The 18545-nt window shown below is 40.2% G+C and overlaps 2 protein-coding genes across 5 annotated transcripts in view; one reads left to right on the plus strand and one right to left on the minus strand.

Annotated features, from left to right (window-relative positions):
• LOC115520397 (Golgi pH regulator) overlaps positions 1-9203 on the plus strand; it is a 61723-nt gene extending 52520 nt beyond the window's left edge. The window contains exons 11-14 of the mRNA XM_030324717.2: positions 4374-4469; positions 6568-6657; positions 7770-7835; positions 7965-9203. Of these exons, the coding sequence (XP_030180577.1) occupies positions 4374-4469; positions 6568-6657; positions 7770-7835; positions 7965-8171 (459 nt within the window). The 3' untranslated portion in view covers positions 8172-9203. The remainder of the gene's footprint in view (positions 1-4373; positions 4470-6567; positions 6658-7769; positions 7836-7964) is intronic.
• Positions 9012-18545, minus strand: part of PDZK1 (PDZ domain containing 1) — a 44964-nt gene continuing 35430 nt past the window's right edge. For 2 of the 4 annotated variants that reach the window (XM_030324715.1, XM_030324716.1), the window contains 2 exons: positions 10935-11225; positions 9178-9622 (listed from right to left, as the gene is read on the minus strand). In XM_030324715.1, the coding sequence (XP_030180575.1) occupies positions 9569-9622; positions 10935-11225 (345 nt within the window). In that variant the 3' untranslated portion in view covers positions 9178-9568. Of the gene's footprint in view, positions 9623-10934; positions 11226-18545 lie in introns of all 4 variants that reach the window. The other 2 variants (XM_030324714.2, XM_030324713.2) reach the window with 2 other exon arrangements.

The raw sequence follows: 18545 nt of genomic DNA on the forward strand, positions 1-18545 counted from the left end.
GGTCTGAAGTGAGCCTCTTAACGGAGCATATAGATGGGTCTTGTTTCTTTATCCATTCAGTCACCCTCTGTCTTTTGATTAGAGAATTTAGACCATTTACATTCAAAGTAATTATTGAGGGGCGCCTGAGTGGCTCAGTTGGTTGAATGTCACTTGATTTCAGCTCAGGTCATGATCCCAGGGTTATGGGATCAAGCCCATATCGGGCTCCACGCTGAGAATGGAGCCTGCTTAAGATTCTCTCTCTCTCTTCTTCTGCCCTTCTCCCCCCACTCATGTGCATGCTATGAGCATGCACTGTCTGTGTCTGTCTGTCTGTCTCTAAATAAAGATAGATAGATAGATAGATAGATAGATAGATAGATGCTTATGTACTTCTTGCCATTTTGTTCATTGTTTCTGGTTGTTTTTGTAGTACTCTGCTCCTTTCTTCTTCTGTTACTCTCTTCCCTTGTGTTTTGTTGGTTTTCTTTAGTGTTATGCTTGGATTCCTTTCTTTTTACTTTATGTATCTATTGTAGGATTTTGATTTATGATTGGCATTAGGTTTATATATAACATCTTAGGTGTATAGCAGTCTGTAAAGTTGATCAAACTTAAGATCAAGCTTAAGTTCACACACACTCTAAAAGTACATTTTTATTCCCTCTCCACATTTTATGTAGATGATGTCATATTTTACATCTCTTTATTTTGTGTATTCCTTGACTGGTTTTTGTAGAGATAATTGATTTTATTACTTTTGCTCCATACTGGCTTTACAAGTGATTAATCAATTATGTGTATAATTTTTTTAAGTTTATTTATTTATTTTGAGAGTGCACACGGGCAGGGGAGAAGCGGGGGGGTGGGGGGGTGGCAATGGGGGAGAGAGAATCCCAAGCAAGCTTTCATTGTCAGCTCAGAGCCCAATGCAGGGGTCAGTCCCATGAACGTGAGATCATGGTGTGAGCTGAGATCAAGAGTTGGACACTCAACCAACTGAGCCACCCAGGCGCCCCTCTACTGTCTATTATATGTTTGCTTTTACCTGTGAAAGTTTTTCCTTTCATAATTTTCTCCTAATTATGGCCTTTTCTTTCCACTCAAAGAATTCCCTTTGACATTTCTTGTAAGGCTTATTTAGTGGTGATTTCATCCTTGAACTTTTGTCTGGGAGATTTTTTGTATCTTTTTTTATTCTGAATGATAATCTTGCTTGTAGAGTATTCTTGGTTCCAGGTCTTCCTTCCAGTACTTTGAATGTATCATGCCACTGCTTTCTGGCCTACAAAGTTTCTGGTGAAAAATCAACTAATAGCTTTGTAGGGTTCCCCTTCTGTAGTAACTGGTTTTATTTTTCTCTTGCTGCTTTTTTTTAAATTTTTTTTTAATGTTTATTTATTTTTGAAGGAGAGAAAGACAGAGTGTGAGTGGGGGAGGGGCAGAGAGAGAGGGTGACACAGAATCGGAAGCAGGCTCTGGGCTCTGAGCTGTCAGCACAGAGCCCAACGCGGGGCTCGAACCCATGAACTGTGAGATCATGACCTGAGCCGAAGTCGGACGCTCAACTGACTGAGCCACCCAGGCACCCCTCTTGCTGCTTTTAAAATTCTCTCTTTATCATTACTTCCTGCTATTTTCATTATTAACATCTTGGTGTGGACCTCTTTGGGTTAATCTTGTTAGGGGCTCTCTGTGCTTTCTGGATTCGGATGTCTGTTTCGTTCCCCAGATTAGACAAGTTTTTAGCTGTTATTTCTTCAAAGACATTTTCTGCCCCCTTCTCTCTCTCTCTTCTCCTTCTGGGATCCCTATAATACGAATGTTATTACACTTGATGGAGTTGCTGAGTTCCTTTAACTTTTTCTCATTTTTTATTCCTTTTTTTTCCTTTTTGCTGTTTAGCTTTGTTGCTTTCCATTACCCTGTCTTCCAGATTGCTGATCCATTCTGCATCCTCTAATCTGCCCTTCCCTCTAGTGTGCTTTTTTTAATTTTAGTCATTGCATTCTTCATCTCTAGTTCTTTTTTATGTTTTTGTTGAAGTTCTCCTTGAGTTCATCCACTTTTTCTCAAGTCCAATGAGTATCTTTATGACCATTGCTTTGAGTTCTTTATCTAGGTATATTGCCTTTCTCAGTTTGATTAGCTCTTTTACTATGATTTTGTCCTGTGCTTTCATTTGGGACATATTCCTCTGTCTCCTCATTTTATCTAGCTCTCTGTTTGTTTCTGTGTATTGGGGGCCAGCTGTGACTCCTGGTCTTGATAGTAATGGCCTTGTGTAGAAGAGACCCGGTGGGGCCCTGTAGTGCAGTGTCCCTGGTCACCAAAACCAGGTGCTCCAAGGGTGTCTCCTCTGTGGGAAACATGCACCCTACTGCTGTGGCTGAGTGCATTTGCCTTCAGCCCAGATGGCTGCAGTGACCTGCTCTGCCTGCTCTGGGCACACTGGGCAGGGTTTGGTCCCTGCACAGCCAACTAAGAGGCTCAGCTGCTGGAACTATGGGCACACTGATGTAATCTCTCCCCTTCCCCAAGACAGCAGTCCCTCTGGAGTGGTGCTGGTCCCTGCTAAGGCTGCTTGTAGTAGGGCAGGAGCTGTGCTAGAGGGCCACCTGCCGAGGCAGGCAGGTCCCCAGGTGAACATGGGGCCAGGGCACTTGGTGCTAGCGAGATAGGTAGGGAGTATTAGCCCTGGTGCCCACAGGTGTCTGGCTATCTAGGCTGGGGGAGGAGCAGAGAAATGGTGCCCAGCAGTTTTGTTCTTGAAGTCTCCCTGCACCTCCAGCACATACTGAGATTAATAAATGAATATTCTTCACATATACCCTGGGCACTTTTCAAACTGCTGCTTCTTTGCTGTCTCTCAGGCCAAGTTATTTATTCTAGCTCTTCAAGGGCAGGGACTTCGTTTCCTGTTGCCCTCTGGCTCTTCCAGAGTTAGGCCTTGCTAATTTTTAAAGTACCTGGAGTTTAGCCCTGCTGATTTTACAAGCTCCCCAAGTTAAGCCCCACTGGTTTTCAAAGCCACATGTTACCGGAATTCCTCATCCCACTGCCTGGGGTGCCTAGGGTGGGGTCTGATCCTCTCCTCTGTGCTTGTGGTGTCCCTCCTGTTTGTGGTTAGTCTCACAGACGGGTGGGGGTTGGTTCCCAACCGTGTCTCAGCCCCTCCTACCCTTTTCAATGTGGCCTCCCAACACTTAACTATGGATGGTCTGTTCTGCCAATCTTCCGGTGGTTTTCAGAGTAGAGTTAGTTGCACAGATATAGCTGTTATCTTGATGTGTTTGAGACACAGTGAGCTCAGTATCCTACTCTACCATCTTCCTGACACCTCTGCTTCACGTATTTTAAAGCTCTGTTATTTGGTACATGCACCTTCTGGGTCATTTTGAACCCCTTATTGAAATGACCCTTTTAATCCCTGGCAGTATTTTCTGCTATGAAATCTACTTTGATATTAATACAGACTTCTCTTTCTCTTTATTAGTGTTAGTATATCTTCTTCCATTCTTTTACTTTTAACCTATTTGTATATTTATATTTAAAGTGGATTTTTATAAACAACATACAGTTGGGTCTTGCTTTTTTATCCAGTCTTACAGTCTCTGCCATTTAATTGGCATGTTTAGACCAGGAGTCAGCCATCTATAGCTCACAGATCAAATCCAACCACCACCTGCCTTTGTAAATAAAGTTTTACTGGAAAGACAGCCAAGGCCATTCATCTACGTATCATCTGTGGCTACTATCAGTACAGTGTCAGAGTTTACCAACCCTGGTTTAGACCATTTACATTTAATGCAATTATTAATATGGTTGGGTTGAAAACAGCCATGTTGTTATTATGTTTTTTATTTGTCCCATCTGTTCTTTTTTCCATTTTTTCTTTTTTTCTGCCTTCTTTTGGATTAATTGGATATTTTTCATAATTCCATCTGATCTCTTATTGCCTTGTCAGCTGTAACTCTCTTTTCATTATTTTAGTGATTGCTCTTAGAGCATTCAGAAAATAACCAGAGGGAATGACCCTGGAATTCCTTGATTTCACTCTAACTGTATCACCAGAATGTTACCTTTCTGACTTCTGTTAACCGAAGGTATACATGCCATATGCCATAGCCTTTTTTTCTCTTTATTCTTTACAGAAAAGATAGGGTACATAAGGACTTTTGTTTGCCTATATGTGAATAACTATAATAGATGTTTTATATGTGATTTAGATTGAGAGTAGAATTGAATTTTTAAGAACATCTACCTATAGGATAGGTAGGATGGAACATCTACCTGTAGGATGTTATATTGATTAATTCATTATTTTGAGTCACTTTTTGAAATAGTGATTATTGAGATGCTCTAATATATAAAGGTCTGTGTCTTTACAGGCAACGATTAATATCGTTTTTGACCGGGTTGGGAAAACTGATCCTGTCACAAGAGGCATTGAGATCACTGTGAATTATCTGGGGATCCAATTTGATGTAAGAATTAAGTCTGTTTTTGTTCTTCCCATTCTCCATTGTTTTTTGACATATTCTTATAGCAAATTTGTAAAGGGCATAAAACCGTAAGTGATGGCTGGTACTTATTACTGACTTAGATGCCGATTATTTCTATAGTTCGTCTTCTGCTTTTCTGTAGCTGACTGCTCCTCACCAGTTTCTCCCCACCAAAAATTAGATACTTCTCTCTGTGATATATAATGAGATCTTCAAATCCAAAACTCACCTTTGATTCCTCTAGTAGAAAATTAACTACTAATTAGCGTTCCACGTTAGAAGTGAAATTATGTCTGCTGTAAAAAATTTATCTTTATCAATTAATGTGGACTTTGAGCTAAAGATGGTAAGTGTAACCTGTGCAGTTTTAATTCTCTTTCTACCTGTTTTATGATACCACTATCATTAAACACTCTTGTCCCAATTTATGTTTTCTGTCTTTATTAATAGAAGAGTATATTTAAAAAATATATATATATATATGTATATATATATGTATACACACACACACACACACACACATATATAGCCAATGATTCTAGTTGATTAGCACTTTGATAGTAAGCCCAGAGTCATGCTCTTAGTCCCTGTGAGGACCATTTAGCTGGGCTAGGATCCTAGTGACAGACTGCATGCTACCCCCAGCCATCCGTCTCAGCTGGACATGCTCCTGGTAGCTAGATGCTGGATAAAATGAAAATGAACCAGAGCAAAATGAGCTCCAGTCCTTGAGAAACAATTCAAAGCACATGTTTTTGTTTTTGTTTTTAATGTTTTTATTTATTTTTGAAGGAGAGAGAGAGAGACAAGACCATGAGCGGGGGAGGAACAGAGAGAGAGGGAGACACAGAATCCGGAGCAGGCTCCAGGCTCTGAGCTGTCAGCACAGAGCCCGACGTGGGGCTTGAACCCACGAACTGTGAGATCATGACCTGAGCCGAAGTTGGACACGTAACTGACTGAGCCACCCAGGCACCCCAAAGCACGTTTTTTGATGATAAACCAATGGTGTAAACTTTTTCACATGAAGGAACATGGTACCTTTCGTTCAAGTAGTTTATAAAATATCCCATAACCCATGCTTCACTGTTACATATGTGTTTTCTTCTCCTCTTTTCATTTTTTCCTGGGCTCAGTTATTAGAAGTGTTCTTCCTTATCAGTGCTTTGTGAGGCTACTTAGTTGCTGTGTGTGTATATATATATTTAATCTACAATTCATCTGCATACTCCACGTTTCAGAATTCTGAGTAACACCTTTAGATGTTAGTAATAGCACTTCCCTGGCAGCTACTTTTCAGACCCGAGTCAAGCACAGGGTTCCAAAGCTGCCTGCCACTATGAAGCAGTCCAAGAGGAGAAAAAGGTACCCTCGTGTAATTCAAGTGAAGGTCAATTATGTCCTAGACTGTAGCTGAGAATGTTTACATATTCTTTTATTATAAAAAGAATAATTTCTTAAAGTTATGGGCAATGAGGGGACTATCCTTCACAGATGTTAAAAGTAATTTAGCTGCTATTTAATTTCCTTTTAATCCGTGCTTTTCACGTAATACATTGAAGCTGCATCATTAGCTCCATCTCTGTTTCCTCAGACTGACTAGTGTTATTTTCATCACTCCACTGCACTTGCTTCTGTCCTGTCTTGATTAAGTCTCATTAAGATATCCACTGCAGGGATGCCTATGTGACTCAGTTAAGTGTCTGACTCTTGATTTCAGCTCAGGTCATGATCTCATAGTTGGTGAGTTCAAGCCCCGCGTTGGGCCTGCTCTGCGCTAACAGTGCAGAGCCTGCTTGAAATTCTCTCCCTCTCTCTGCCCTCCCCCACTCATGCTCCTTTTCTCTTGCTCAAATAAACATTAAAAAAAAAAAAAAGATTTGCACTGCCACCTTCCTAGGTGTTGTTAGTTGCACCTTACTCTTCTCCCTTCCTAAAAAAAATTTTTTTTAATCAGGTAGGGCCCAATGAAGTACCCTCTCACAGTCACATAAGCAATCAGAATGTATCAGGAGAATAGCCTTCACGTGTCTCTCAACAGAGATTTCACAGATACTTTTCCTTCTTTCCATGGTGCCAGGTGAAGTTCTGGTCTCAACACATTTCCTTCATTCTGGTTGGAATCATCATCGTTACATCTATCCGAGGACTGCTGATCACTCTTACCAAGGTAGGTTGTATCATTGAGTTTAAATTTCTTATTTGCTTAATTACACGTGGCACCACAAGATAATTTTACCTAATTAAGATTTCTGCCTTCTGAGATCTTAAACAACAGTCACAAATAGTTGGATTTACATCCCACGCCCATCAGATGCGTACTTTTACCAAAGGTCATAGAACGAGATCATGGTCCGTTGCGTTCACTGATACGGCACCAGCATCTGGGAACAGAAGCTGGCATGCAGTAGGTGTTCCAGGGATACTTGGAATGGATGAAGAAGATTGGAGGTATTTGGGTTAGAATTTGAGTATTTGAGGTGTTTGAGGTTAGAATAACTGTGAGGGTCCCTTATAAGGAGGACATGGGAGTAGGAGAAGCAGAATGTTTGGCTATTTTCTGATCAACACAGGAAAGCTTCATGGAGGCAGAAGGTAAATTTTCTCTTGGAGACGAGGTGGGGAATCTCGAAATCCAAGAAGGGTTTGAATGAAACGAGTGAAGAGGTTGGGAGGGGAGGAGGAAGGATGGATCTACAGGCATCTCGCACAATTTTGGGAAGAGCTCAGGAGCCTAGTAATAATTATAAGAGCTTGGAGTGGCCTGAGGTAATCTGCTCTAATATTTCATAATGATATGAAAGTCATATGTGTCACATAGTTTCTGACAAACTTGATACAGATTGGAATCCCTTCATGTCATAACGTAATTCTTAAAACCCCCAAATATCCCTCTGAGCACAACATAGCAAGCAGTCTGTTTCCCTTCATGGCGTTAACTGTATCAGTCATTCCCTTATGGGATTGCTGCATGGAAGAGACTTTATTTTTTTTAACGTTTATTCATTTTCGAGAGACAGAGCATGAGCATGAGCAGGGGAGGGGCAGAGAGAGAGGGAGACACAGAATCGGAAGCAGGCTCCAGGCTCCGAGCTGTCAGCACAGAGCCCGACGCGGGGCTCAGACCCATGAACTATGAGATCAAGACCTGAGCTAAAGTCGGACACTTAACCGACTGAGTCACCCAGGCACCCCGGAAGAGACATTTTTAATTATGCTACTTAATGCTCTTGACACAAGTGTGTAGCAGTACCGCATAAATTCTCCTCCCTTTCTTGACAGTTCTTTTATGCCATCTCTAGCAGTAAGTCCTCCAACGTCATTGTCCTGCTGTTAGCACAGATAATGGTAAGTTTCACGAACTAGCTTTATGATTACAACTGTAAAATACCAGAAGTGCTTTGTACTTCTGAATATTTTAACAATTCCCTTTGATCCCTGACCACAAAGTGACCTCTGGGTTAATTTAACTTCTAGGGCATGTACTTTGTCTCCTCTGTGCTGCTGATTCGAATGAGCATGCCTCTAGAATATCGTACCATAATCACCGAAGTCCTGGGGGAGCTACAGTTCAACTTCTATCACCGTTGGTTTGATGTGATCTTCCTGGTCAGTGCTCTCTCCAGCATACTGTTCCTCTATTTGGCTCACAAACAGGCACCAGAGAAGCATATGGCACCTTGAACTCATGCCTGTTACAGACTGCTACGGGCCAGTAGCGTCAGAATTTGGATTTAAGAGAAAACAATGGAGGGGACCAGGGCCTAATATTTTTTAAACAATCAAAACACTGAGGTAGCAGATTCTACCTCCAGCTTATGCCTTCCTCCTCAGCTGATACTGTGATCATGTAGCATTAGCTAGAACATGAGCGTGAAGTAAACTCAAGCTAGCCCTCAGCGGAGCGCATCCCACGTGGGTTTGAGGCCGATGCAGCATGGCGGAAGAGGGGTGGAAAAGAGCCAAGAAACTAGTCTGGGAGAATACACTGGAGCCCTAGGGTAAGAGGAAGTCTGAGGTAGCTGGGCCAAACACACAGGATCTCTGTCAAGGCTCACACGGAGGAGGTTCTGGCTTTCCCTTAAGATTGACAATCATTAAAATCAGATTGGAACCCTTTGGCCTTAGCTTCATTTTATCAAGGATAGCTTGGTAGTGTGCTTGTGTGATCTAACGTGAGTTGGCATCCCCCAGCCAACCCCCGCCCCATAAAAATTACCAACAGGTTATCTGTTCTTGTCCGGGGATGGAATGGTGTGCTACTGAAATAGATTCTACCGAGAGAGGTCAGGTATATCATCTTTATTGATTTCCTTTTAAGTCCGTATTTGAGAGTGAATTACTGTGCATTCAAGTTGGTGATGATGTCTCAGTTTTTTTTTTTCTTTCCATCTGCTCCCTCATGCTGTGGGGTAAAACAATGAATAACTGTTAACTGGAATAAGTTTTCCTATTGTAGACCCTACTTTTCTCCATCTGTGAAAGGAAAATGTTGGAAAGTTTATAGAATATTCAGAAATGCAATTTAAGGAAATCCTGAATTTTATTGTGCTGGGACTTCCAGAGGCAAAATGAAAGTTAAAGCATAAAAGCAAGTTTACCAAAAACAAAAGCACTATTAAGGTTTGATCAGCTAACAAGGAAGACTCTAAAGGCATTCTTAATGGCATCTGTTTTAGCAACCACAACATTCTTACAAAACCATAATTTTAATAGGCTTATCTGCTCAGATACTATAATGAGCTCTCACGTGTACAGATTTGTGAATCATCTTTGGTGCTCAAGGAGCCTATAGAATTAAGAGATAGCATCATACAAAGAAATGTAGTTAAGTTGAAGCTTGAAAGAGATCACTTGAATAGAATCTGGTTCCTGCCTTAAGTTGACCATAAATAAGCCATCTATTGCGGTATCTGCCCCCAAGGCAAATGACAACAGAAGACAGTCACACGTGATGAACTGGTTCCCAGAGGAGCTCTTCTCTAACAGAGACAGTAAATGGGTGGCAGCTCATTCCTTAGGAAAGGATTCTTACTGAACGCCCAGAAACAGCTGTCAGCCAAAGCCATTATTTGCTCTCATCACATCTCTGTGTCTTCAGAATTGGAAGAAGAATGTGAGGCTGTACTGTGCGCCTGTGCAAAAGAGAACAAAAGATCTGTAAGTGCGAGTATGAATGTCAGCAGTTGCATGACTTGAGGCAGGGAGTAGAGTCCCTCACTAGAAGCCAGGTAATCTGGATTTTACATTTGGCTTTGTTTCCAGCTTGCTGTTTGACACTAACAAATTTCTTAATGTCTATATATCTTTTCTATAAAGCTAGCACAGTCCTATAATTGACTTGCTATAGAGCTATCACTGAATTTTTTAAAGACAACTAGAATGCTTTCTTCGTGAAGCAGTCACGAATGCAAGGTCAGTGGCTATTATGTGTGCTGTGGTCTGACTGTATGTCTCCAAAATTCGTCTATTGAAATACTAATCCTGAGGTCGGGTGATGATATTAGGAGGTAGGACCTTTGGGCGGTGATTAAGTCATGAGGGCAGAGCCCTTGTGGTTGGGTTTAATGTCTTATAAGAGAGCCCCCACCCCCCACCCCCAGAGCTCCCTATCCCCTTCTACCATGTGAGGACATAGCAAGAAGTTGGCAGTTTGCAGCCTGGAAGAGGGCCTTCTCCGGACCCGAAAGCTGTCAGTGCCCTGATCTTGGATTTGCCAGCCTTCAGAACTGTAAGAAATAAATCTGTGTTGTTTATAAGCCATCCAGTGTATGGTCTTTTATTATAGCCCTCCAGACTAAGTGGGTATTCATTAACAAATAGTATTTAATTTATATTACCAATAATTAATTGTAAATAGAGTAGAATTAAAGGTAATAGAAAGAAGAATGATGCAAAAGACTTATCAAGGAATTTAATCCAAATACAGAGTCATGCTTATTCCTCCCTAGCAATAATACACCGCCAATGATCTTAAAAACAACATGTCCCTAAACACCACAGTTCATTTTCATGCTTACCATTAACCAGGCCCTGTTTGAAGTGCTTTAGTAGTCTTAGATAATATAATCCTAATAACAGTCCTACAAATCCTCCTTGTTTTACAGGTGGGGATAATGAGGCAAAGAGAGAATAAATCCATTTGCCCAAGGACGTTAAGTGACAGAACCAGAATTTGTACATAGCTAGTCTGATTCAGGTTCTTCTGGTGGTTCCATTATAATTTTGATAAACTTACCTTCTCTGGACAGTTACTGTCAACTCCATGCTATGAAAAAGAAACTTGTCCTCATACCACTTCCTCTCCACCAAAATGACTTATCTTTACATTGCAATTTTCTCGTATTCTAGGAAATCTGTGGCAAACATAGACCTGAGGTGTACTTATGAAAGACTTTATCATACTCTGATAGGTTAGATCACTGAGAGAAACCTATCACCACTCACCCGTTCTTTTGCCACGTGTGAGTCGTGCTCTGGTTCTGCCAATGTTCCTTCTTTGGAATCAGGGGGGGCATCCAGTGGATCAGCCATAGAGGAAACGATAGGGATTTTCTTAGCCTGGAAATAATCATAGGCCTTCTTTCCACAGACTAAGAGTGTGACATTCTTCCCACTATTCTGGATTCTGTCCACCACTTTCTCATAGGGTTCTTCCAGCACCTTCCCTCCATTCACTTCGATGATGATATCCTCATCCTCCAGCCCTGCCACTTCGGCAGGGCTGCCCTTCTGTACCTGTGAAAAAGAGGTTCTGAATTATCACTTCCAGGCACAGATAAGGGAATGTTAGATTGGCTTCCCTTCAGAGGAGAGAGGGCTTTGAGAATTTCTTCTTAACCATGTTATTTCTCCTTGAGGTACAGAAGAAAGGCGCTCTAATGCTTTTCTGCTTCTCAAAGCTTCAACTTCCATACTCAAATGAATACCATTGGAGGGGTCCAAGATGATAGCACAAGACTCTGAACTCACCCCACCTCACGGACACCAAATCTATACCTACATACAGAGCAATTCTTCCTAAAGAACTGAGGGCTGATTGAACAGTATCTGCACAATAAAGGACAGAGAGACCACATAAGGAACGGCAGGAGACATGGAGACACGGTCATGAAGAAAACCGCGCTGCACGAGCGACAGAGCACGGAGGGGTCTGCACACAGACTGGGGTGCAGCAAAAAAGCAGTTTAAAGAGCAGCTAGACTAACTAAAGGGAACCAACTCACTAACCCTAGAGCATCCACCAAATGGGAGGGAAACTGCTGAACTTCTCCAGCGTCACAGCTACTGGCAGGTACCACTGTTTACATTCTGTCTCCACCTTGATAGTGCAGACGGGCCCAGGGCCAGGCACTCTAGCCATCCTGCCACCTCGGCAAGCCCTTGGACCTTAGCCCACACCAGCGCAAGGTAGCCCCAGGATGGCACCCACCAGGACACCCTCAGCCTTTGCCTGCTACAGCTCCAGCTGTGCTGCCAGGGCACAAAGCACCCCAAAATACCATCCCCCGCCCCCAGCCCAGGCCTGCTTCAGCCATGCCACCGACGCTGGCTCCAACCAAAGCCACCAGGCACACACAGTCTGCACTGGGGACATTTCTACACAAGGCCACTCCTTTAAGACAGAGAGAGGTGGCTGTCTTGCCTAATTCATAGAAACAAACACCAAAAGTCAAACAAAATGAGAACAAAAAATATGCTCCAAATGGAAAGAAGACAAAACTTAAAAGAACTGAACAAAATGGAGATGAGCAATCAACCTGCTGAGTGGATGAACTCAGAACTTACAGAATATATTTTCTATCTCTTTAACTCTGATTGGTTTTTTCTTAAAATAACTGGAAAAAATACACCAGAGGGAATCAACAGATGATACAGAAGAATCAGGTAAGTGATCTGCAAAGACAGGTAATGTGGAAAGCACCCAAACTGAGCAACAAAAAGAAAAAGTTGTAATTGAGTTTAGGTTAAGGAATCTCTGGGAAAATCTCAAGCATAGTAACACTCATGTCATTCCTGTCAGAAAGGGACAGAGAGCCTATTTGAAGAAATAATAGCTGAAAACCTCCCTAAAACCTGGGGAGACACTCAGGTCCAGGAGAGCCCCAAACAAGATGGACCCAAGGAGGAACACCAAGACCCATAATAATTTAAATCTCAAAGATTAAAGATAGAGAATCTTAAAGGCAGCTAGCTACATACAAGGGAAATGCCGTGAGGCTCTCAACTGATTTTTCAGTAGAAACTTTGAGCTAGATACCACTCTCCCTCGGGCCTGTAAAGGGCTCAAAGGAAAAAACCTACATGCAAGAATGTTCTACCAACCAAGATTATTTTCAGAATTGAAGGGGAAAGAGTTTCCCATACAAAAGTTAAGGAAATCACAACCCTTAAATTAGCCTTGTAAGAAATGTTGAAGGACCTTGTCTAAGCAGAAAAGGCCATAACTAGAAGAAAATTATGAAAGGAAAAAATTTCACCAATAAAAGCAAACCTATAGTAAAGGTGGTAATCAGTCACTTTTAAACCTAATATGAAAGTTGAAACACAAAAGTAGTAAAATCAATCATATCTTTAAAAAAAAAAATAAGGAATTTACAAAATAAAAAGATGTGTAAAATAAGACATGCGTTAAATGCAGAGAGGAGGGAATAAACGTGCTTTTAGAATATACTTGAATTTAGGGGCGCCTGGGTGGCTCAGTCGGTTGAGCGTCCGACTTTAGCTCAGGTCACGATCTCACCGTCCGTAAGTCCGTGAGTTCGAGCCCCGCGTCGGGCTCTGGGCTGATGGCTCAGAGCCTGGAGCCTGTTTCCGATTCTGTGTCTCCCTCTCTCTCTGCCCCTCCCCCGTTCATGCTCTGTCTCTCTCTGTCTCAAAAATAAATAAACGTTAAAAAAAAAAAAAAAAGAATATACTTGAATTTAAGTGACCATCAACTTAATATACACTTCTATATATTTAGGATGTTATGTAGGGACTTCATGGTAACCATAAACCAAAAACTATAATTGATACACAAAAACTTAGAAAGGAATCCAAGCATAACACAAAAGTCATCAATCACAAGGGAAGAGAACAAAAGAAACAGAAGAACTACAAAAATAGCCAGAAGACAAGTAACAAAATGTCAGTAGGTACATGCCTATCAATAATTACTTTAAATGTAAATGGTCTAAATGCTCCAATCAAAAGAGGGTAACTGAAGGGATATAAAAACAAGACCCATCTATATGCTGCCTCTAGGAGACTCACTTCAGGCCTAAAGACACAGGCTGAAAGTGAAGGGCTAGAAAACATATACCATGCAAATGAAGCAGGGGGCTGGGGGAGAAGCCAGAGTAGCAATACTTACATTAGATAAAATAGACTTTTTTTAATGTTTTTGTTTTTTTTTTTTAATTTTTAATGTTGATTGACTTTTGAGAGAGGCAGAGAGAGAAGAAGACACAGAATCCAAAGTAGGCTCCAGGCTCTGAGCTGTCAGCACTGAGCCCAACATGGGGCTCAAAACTACATGAGATCATGACCTGAGCTGAAGTTGGACACTTAACCAACTGAGCCACCCAGGAACCCTAATAAAATAGACTTTAAAACAGACTATAGCTAGAGACAAAGAAAGGCACTACATAATGATAAAAGGAACAATCCAACATGTAACAATTATAAATATCTATGCACCCAACATAGCACCAAAATACATAAAGCAATTTTTAATATACATAAAAGGAGAAATTGACCGTAATACAATAACAGTAGGTGATTTATAACACTCCACTTAGATCAGTGGATATAATCATCCAGACAGAAATCAATAAGAAAATGGGGGCTTTGAACAACACATTAGACCAGACAGACTTAACAGGCATATACAGAACATTCCATCCAAAAGCTGCTAAATACACATTCTTTTCAAGTATATATTGAACATTCCCCAGGATCGCATGTTAGGCCACAAGACAAGTCTCAATAAATTTAAGACTGAAATCATATCCTACATCTTTTCCAACCACAACAGTATGAAACTAGAAATCACAAAAAAAAAAAATATATAAAACACCAATATGGAGTTTGCTACTCCATGTAGCTACTAAACAATGAATGGGTCAACCAAGAAATCAAGAAGGGGGGAAAATAACAAAAACATGGAGACAAATGAAAATAAAGACACAATTCAAAGCCTTCAGGATGTAGTAAAAGCAGTGCTAAGAAGCTTATAGAGATACTGCCCTAAGAAATAAGAAAATTCTCAATTTAGCCTTCTACCTGAAAAAGCTAGAAAAGGACCAAAACCCAAAGTTAGTAGAAGGAAGGAAATAAAGATCTGAGTGGAAATAGAGATGACAAAAATAGAAAAGATCAATGAAATCAAGACCTACTTCTCTGAAATATAAACAAAATTGTGTACCTGTAGGCAGACTCATCAAGAAAGGACTCAAAATGAGAAATGAAAGAACTTACCAGCAACAGCATAGAAATACAAAGGATTATAAGAGACTATTATGAAAAGTTAGAAGCCAATAAATGGGACAACCTTCCCTCTTGCCACTTTTATCCAACACAACACTGGAAAACCTAGGCACAAGAATCAGACAAGAAAAAGAAATCAATGCATCCAAATTGATAAGGCAAAAGTAAAATTATTATTTGCAGATGACATACTATACATAGAAAACCCTACAGACTCCACCAAAGAAACTATCACTATTCGTGGGTTCAAGCCCTGTGTCGGGCTCTGTGCTGACAGCTCAGAGCCTGGAGCCTGCTTCAGATTCTGTGTCTCCCTTTCTCTGCCTCTCCCCTGCTCACACTCTTTCCCTCTCTCAAAAATAAATAAACATTAAAAAAAATTTTTTTTAAGATATAGTACAAAGCTACAGTAATCAAAACAGTGTTGTACTGGCACAAACAATAGACACATAGATCAATAGAACAGAATAGAGAGGCGAGAAATGATCCCATGCTTATTTGGTCAATTAATCTACAACAAAGGAGGCAAGAATATACAGTGGAGAAAAGACAGCCTCTTCAATGAATGGGGCTGTGAAAACTGGACAGCTACATGCAAAACAACGAAACTGGACCACTTTCTCACACCATACACAAAAATAAACTCAAAATGAATTAAAGACCTAAGTGAGAAACCTGAAACCATAAAAATCCTAGAAGAAAATGTAAGCAGTAATGCCTTTGACATTGGCCTTAGCAACATTTTTCTAGATACATGCTCTCAGGCAAGAGAAATAAAAGCAAAACTAAATTATTGGGACTATACCAAAATAAAACAAATTTACACAGCAGAGAAAGCATCAGTAAAATGAAAGAGCAACCTACTAAATGAGAGAAGATATTTGCAAATGATAACACCAGCACAAATAAGTTGATTAAGAATTGGGCAGAGGCCCTAAATAGACATTTTTCCAAAGACATGTATATAACTGACAGGCACATGAAAAGATACTCAACACCACTGATGATCAGGGAAACACAAATTAAAACCACAATGAGATATCCTCACACCTGTCAGAATGGTTAACATCAAAACAACAAGAGATAACAAGTGTTGGCAAGGATGTGAAGAAAAAGGAACACTCGGGGCGCCTGGGTGGCGCAGTCGGTTAAGCGTCCGACTTCAGCCAGGTCACGATCTCGCGGTCCGTGAGTTCGAGCCCCGCGTCAGGCTCTGGGCTGATGGCTCAGAGCCTGGAGCCTGTTTCCGATTCTGTGTCTCCCTCTCTCTCTGCCCCTCCCCCGTTCATGCTCTGTCTCTCTCTGTCCCAAAAATAAATAAACGTTGAAAAAAAAAAATTAAAAAAAAAAAAAAAAAAAGAAAAAGGAACACTCATGCATTGTTGGTGAGACTGTAAACTGGTGCAGCCACTATGGAAAATAGTATGGAGGTTCTTCAAAAAATTGAAAATAGAAATATCATCACTCATATGAGGACTTTAAGACACAGAACAGATGAACACAAGGGAAGGAAAGCAAAAATAATATAAAAAAAGAGAGGGAGACAAAACGTAAGAGACTCTTAAATATGGAGAATAAACAGAGGGTTACTGGAGGGGTTGTAGGAGGGGGGATGGGCTAAATGGGGGATGGGCTAAAAGGGGCATTAAGGAATCTACCCCTGAAATCATTGTTGCACTATAAGCTAACTTGGATATAAATTAAATATTAATAAATAAAAATTTAAAAAAAAATAGAAATACCATAGGTTCCAATAATTCCACTACTAGGTATTTTACCCAAAGAAACTGGAAACACTAATTTGAAAAGATACATGCACCCCTATGTTTATAGCACCATCATCTACAATAACCAAAATATGGAAACAACCTAAGTGTCCATTACTCAGCCATTAAAAAAAAAAAAAATGAAATCTGCCATTTGAGACAACATGGATGGATCTAGACGTAAAATAAGAGAAAACAAATACCATATAGTTTCACTTATATGTAGGATCTAAAAAAAAAAAAAAAAAAAAAGCAGAAATCGATCCATAAATAGAGAATAAACTGATGGTTGCCAAAGGGGAAGGGATTGGGGTGATGGACAGAATGGGTGAAGGAGAGTAGGAGATACAGGATTCCAATTATAGAATGAACAAGTAACAGAACAAGTTACAGCAGGACTATGGTCATTGATATTGTAATAGTGTTGTACAGGGACAGATGGTAGTTATACTTGTGGTTGAGCACAGCATAACATTTAGAGTTGTTGAAGCACTATGTTGTACACCTAATAGAACATGTGTCAACTATACTTCAATGAAAATAAATAAATTGGACAACCTAGAAGAAATAGATAAATTTCTAAAAACAGAATCGTCTAAGACTGAGTCAGGAAAAAATAGAAAATCTGAGCAGACTGATTACAGGTAACAAAATCAGGAATCATAAACTCTCAACCAACCAAAGTCCAGGATAAGATGGCTTCACAGGTGAAGTCCACCAAACATTTCAAGAAGAATTAATACCTATCCTTCTCAAAGTATTCCAAAGAAGCAAAGAGGAAGGAAAGCTTCCAAATTCATTCTACAAGGCCAGCATTACCCTGATACCAAAACCTGACAAACACACCACACACATACACAAAATTACACACCAATATTCCTGATGAACATAGATGCAAAAATCCTCAAAATATTAACTGGCCAAATTCTACAACACACTAAAAGGATCATTAACCACAATCAAGTGGGATTTATTCCAAGGATGCAAGAATGGTTCAATATCCACAAATCAATGTGATACACCACATTAACAAAATGAGAGTTAAAAATCTAATGACCAGCTCAATAGATGCAGAAAAAATATTTGACAAAATTCAGCATGATAAAAACTTAACAAAGTGGACTTAGAGGGAACATACCTCAACATAATTAAGACCCTATATGACAAACCCTTGGTTAACGTAGCCGGTGAAAAGCTGAAAGCTTTTCCACTAAGATCAGGAGGAAGACAAGGATGTCCACTCTTGCCGCCTTTATTTGACATTGTACTGGACGTTCTAGCTGCAAAAATTGGAAAAGGAAAAGAAATAAAAGACATCCAAATTGGCAAGGAAAAAGTAAATCTGTCACTATTTGCAGATGACATGAGACTATATGTAGAAAACCCTAAAGACTCCACCAAAAACTATTAGAGTAAATGAATTCAATGAAGTTGCAAAAGTGAAAACATTAATATACAAAAATCTGTTGTGTTCCTATACACTAATAACAAAGTAGCAGAAAGAGAAATTTAGAAAACAATCCCATTTACAATTCCATCAAAGAGAATAAAATACATAGGAATAAATTTAACCAAGGAAGTTAAGAAAGAGTTTTGAAAGACCTGTACTCTGAAAACTGTAAGACATTGATGAAAGTGGAGATGGCACACTTAAATGGGAAGACATTCCATGCTTATAGATTGGGAGAATAGCGTTAAAATGTTCATAATACCCAAAGCAATCTACAGATCCCATACAATCCCTATCAAAATTCCAATAGTGGTTTTCTCCAAACTAGAACAAAAGATTCTAAATTTGTGTGGAACCACAAAGATCCCAAAT

This window comes from Lynx canadensis, chromosome C1 (assembly GCF_007474595.2).
Source record: "Lynx canadensis isolate LIC74 chromosome C1, mLynCan4.pri.v2, whole genome shotgun sequence".
NCBI classification, from domain to species: domain Eukaryota; kingdom Metazoa; phylum Chordata; class Mammalia; order Carnivora; family Felidae; genus Lynx; species Lynx canadensis.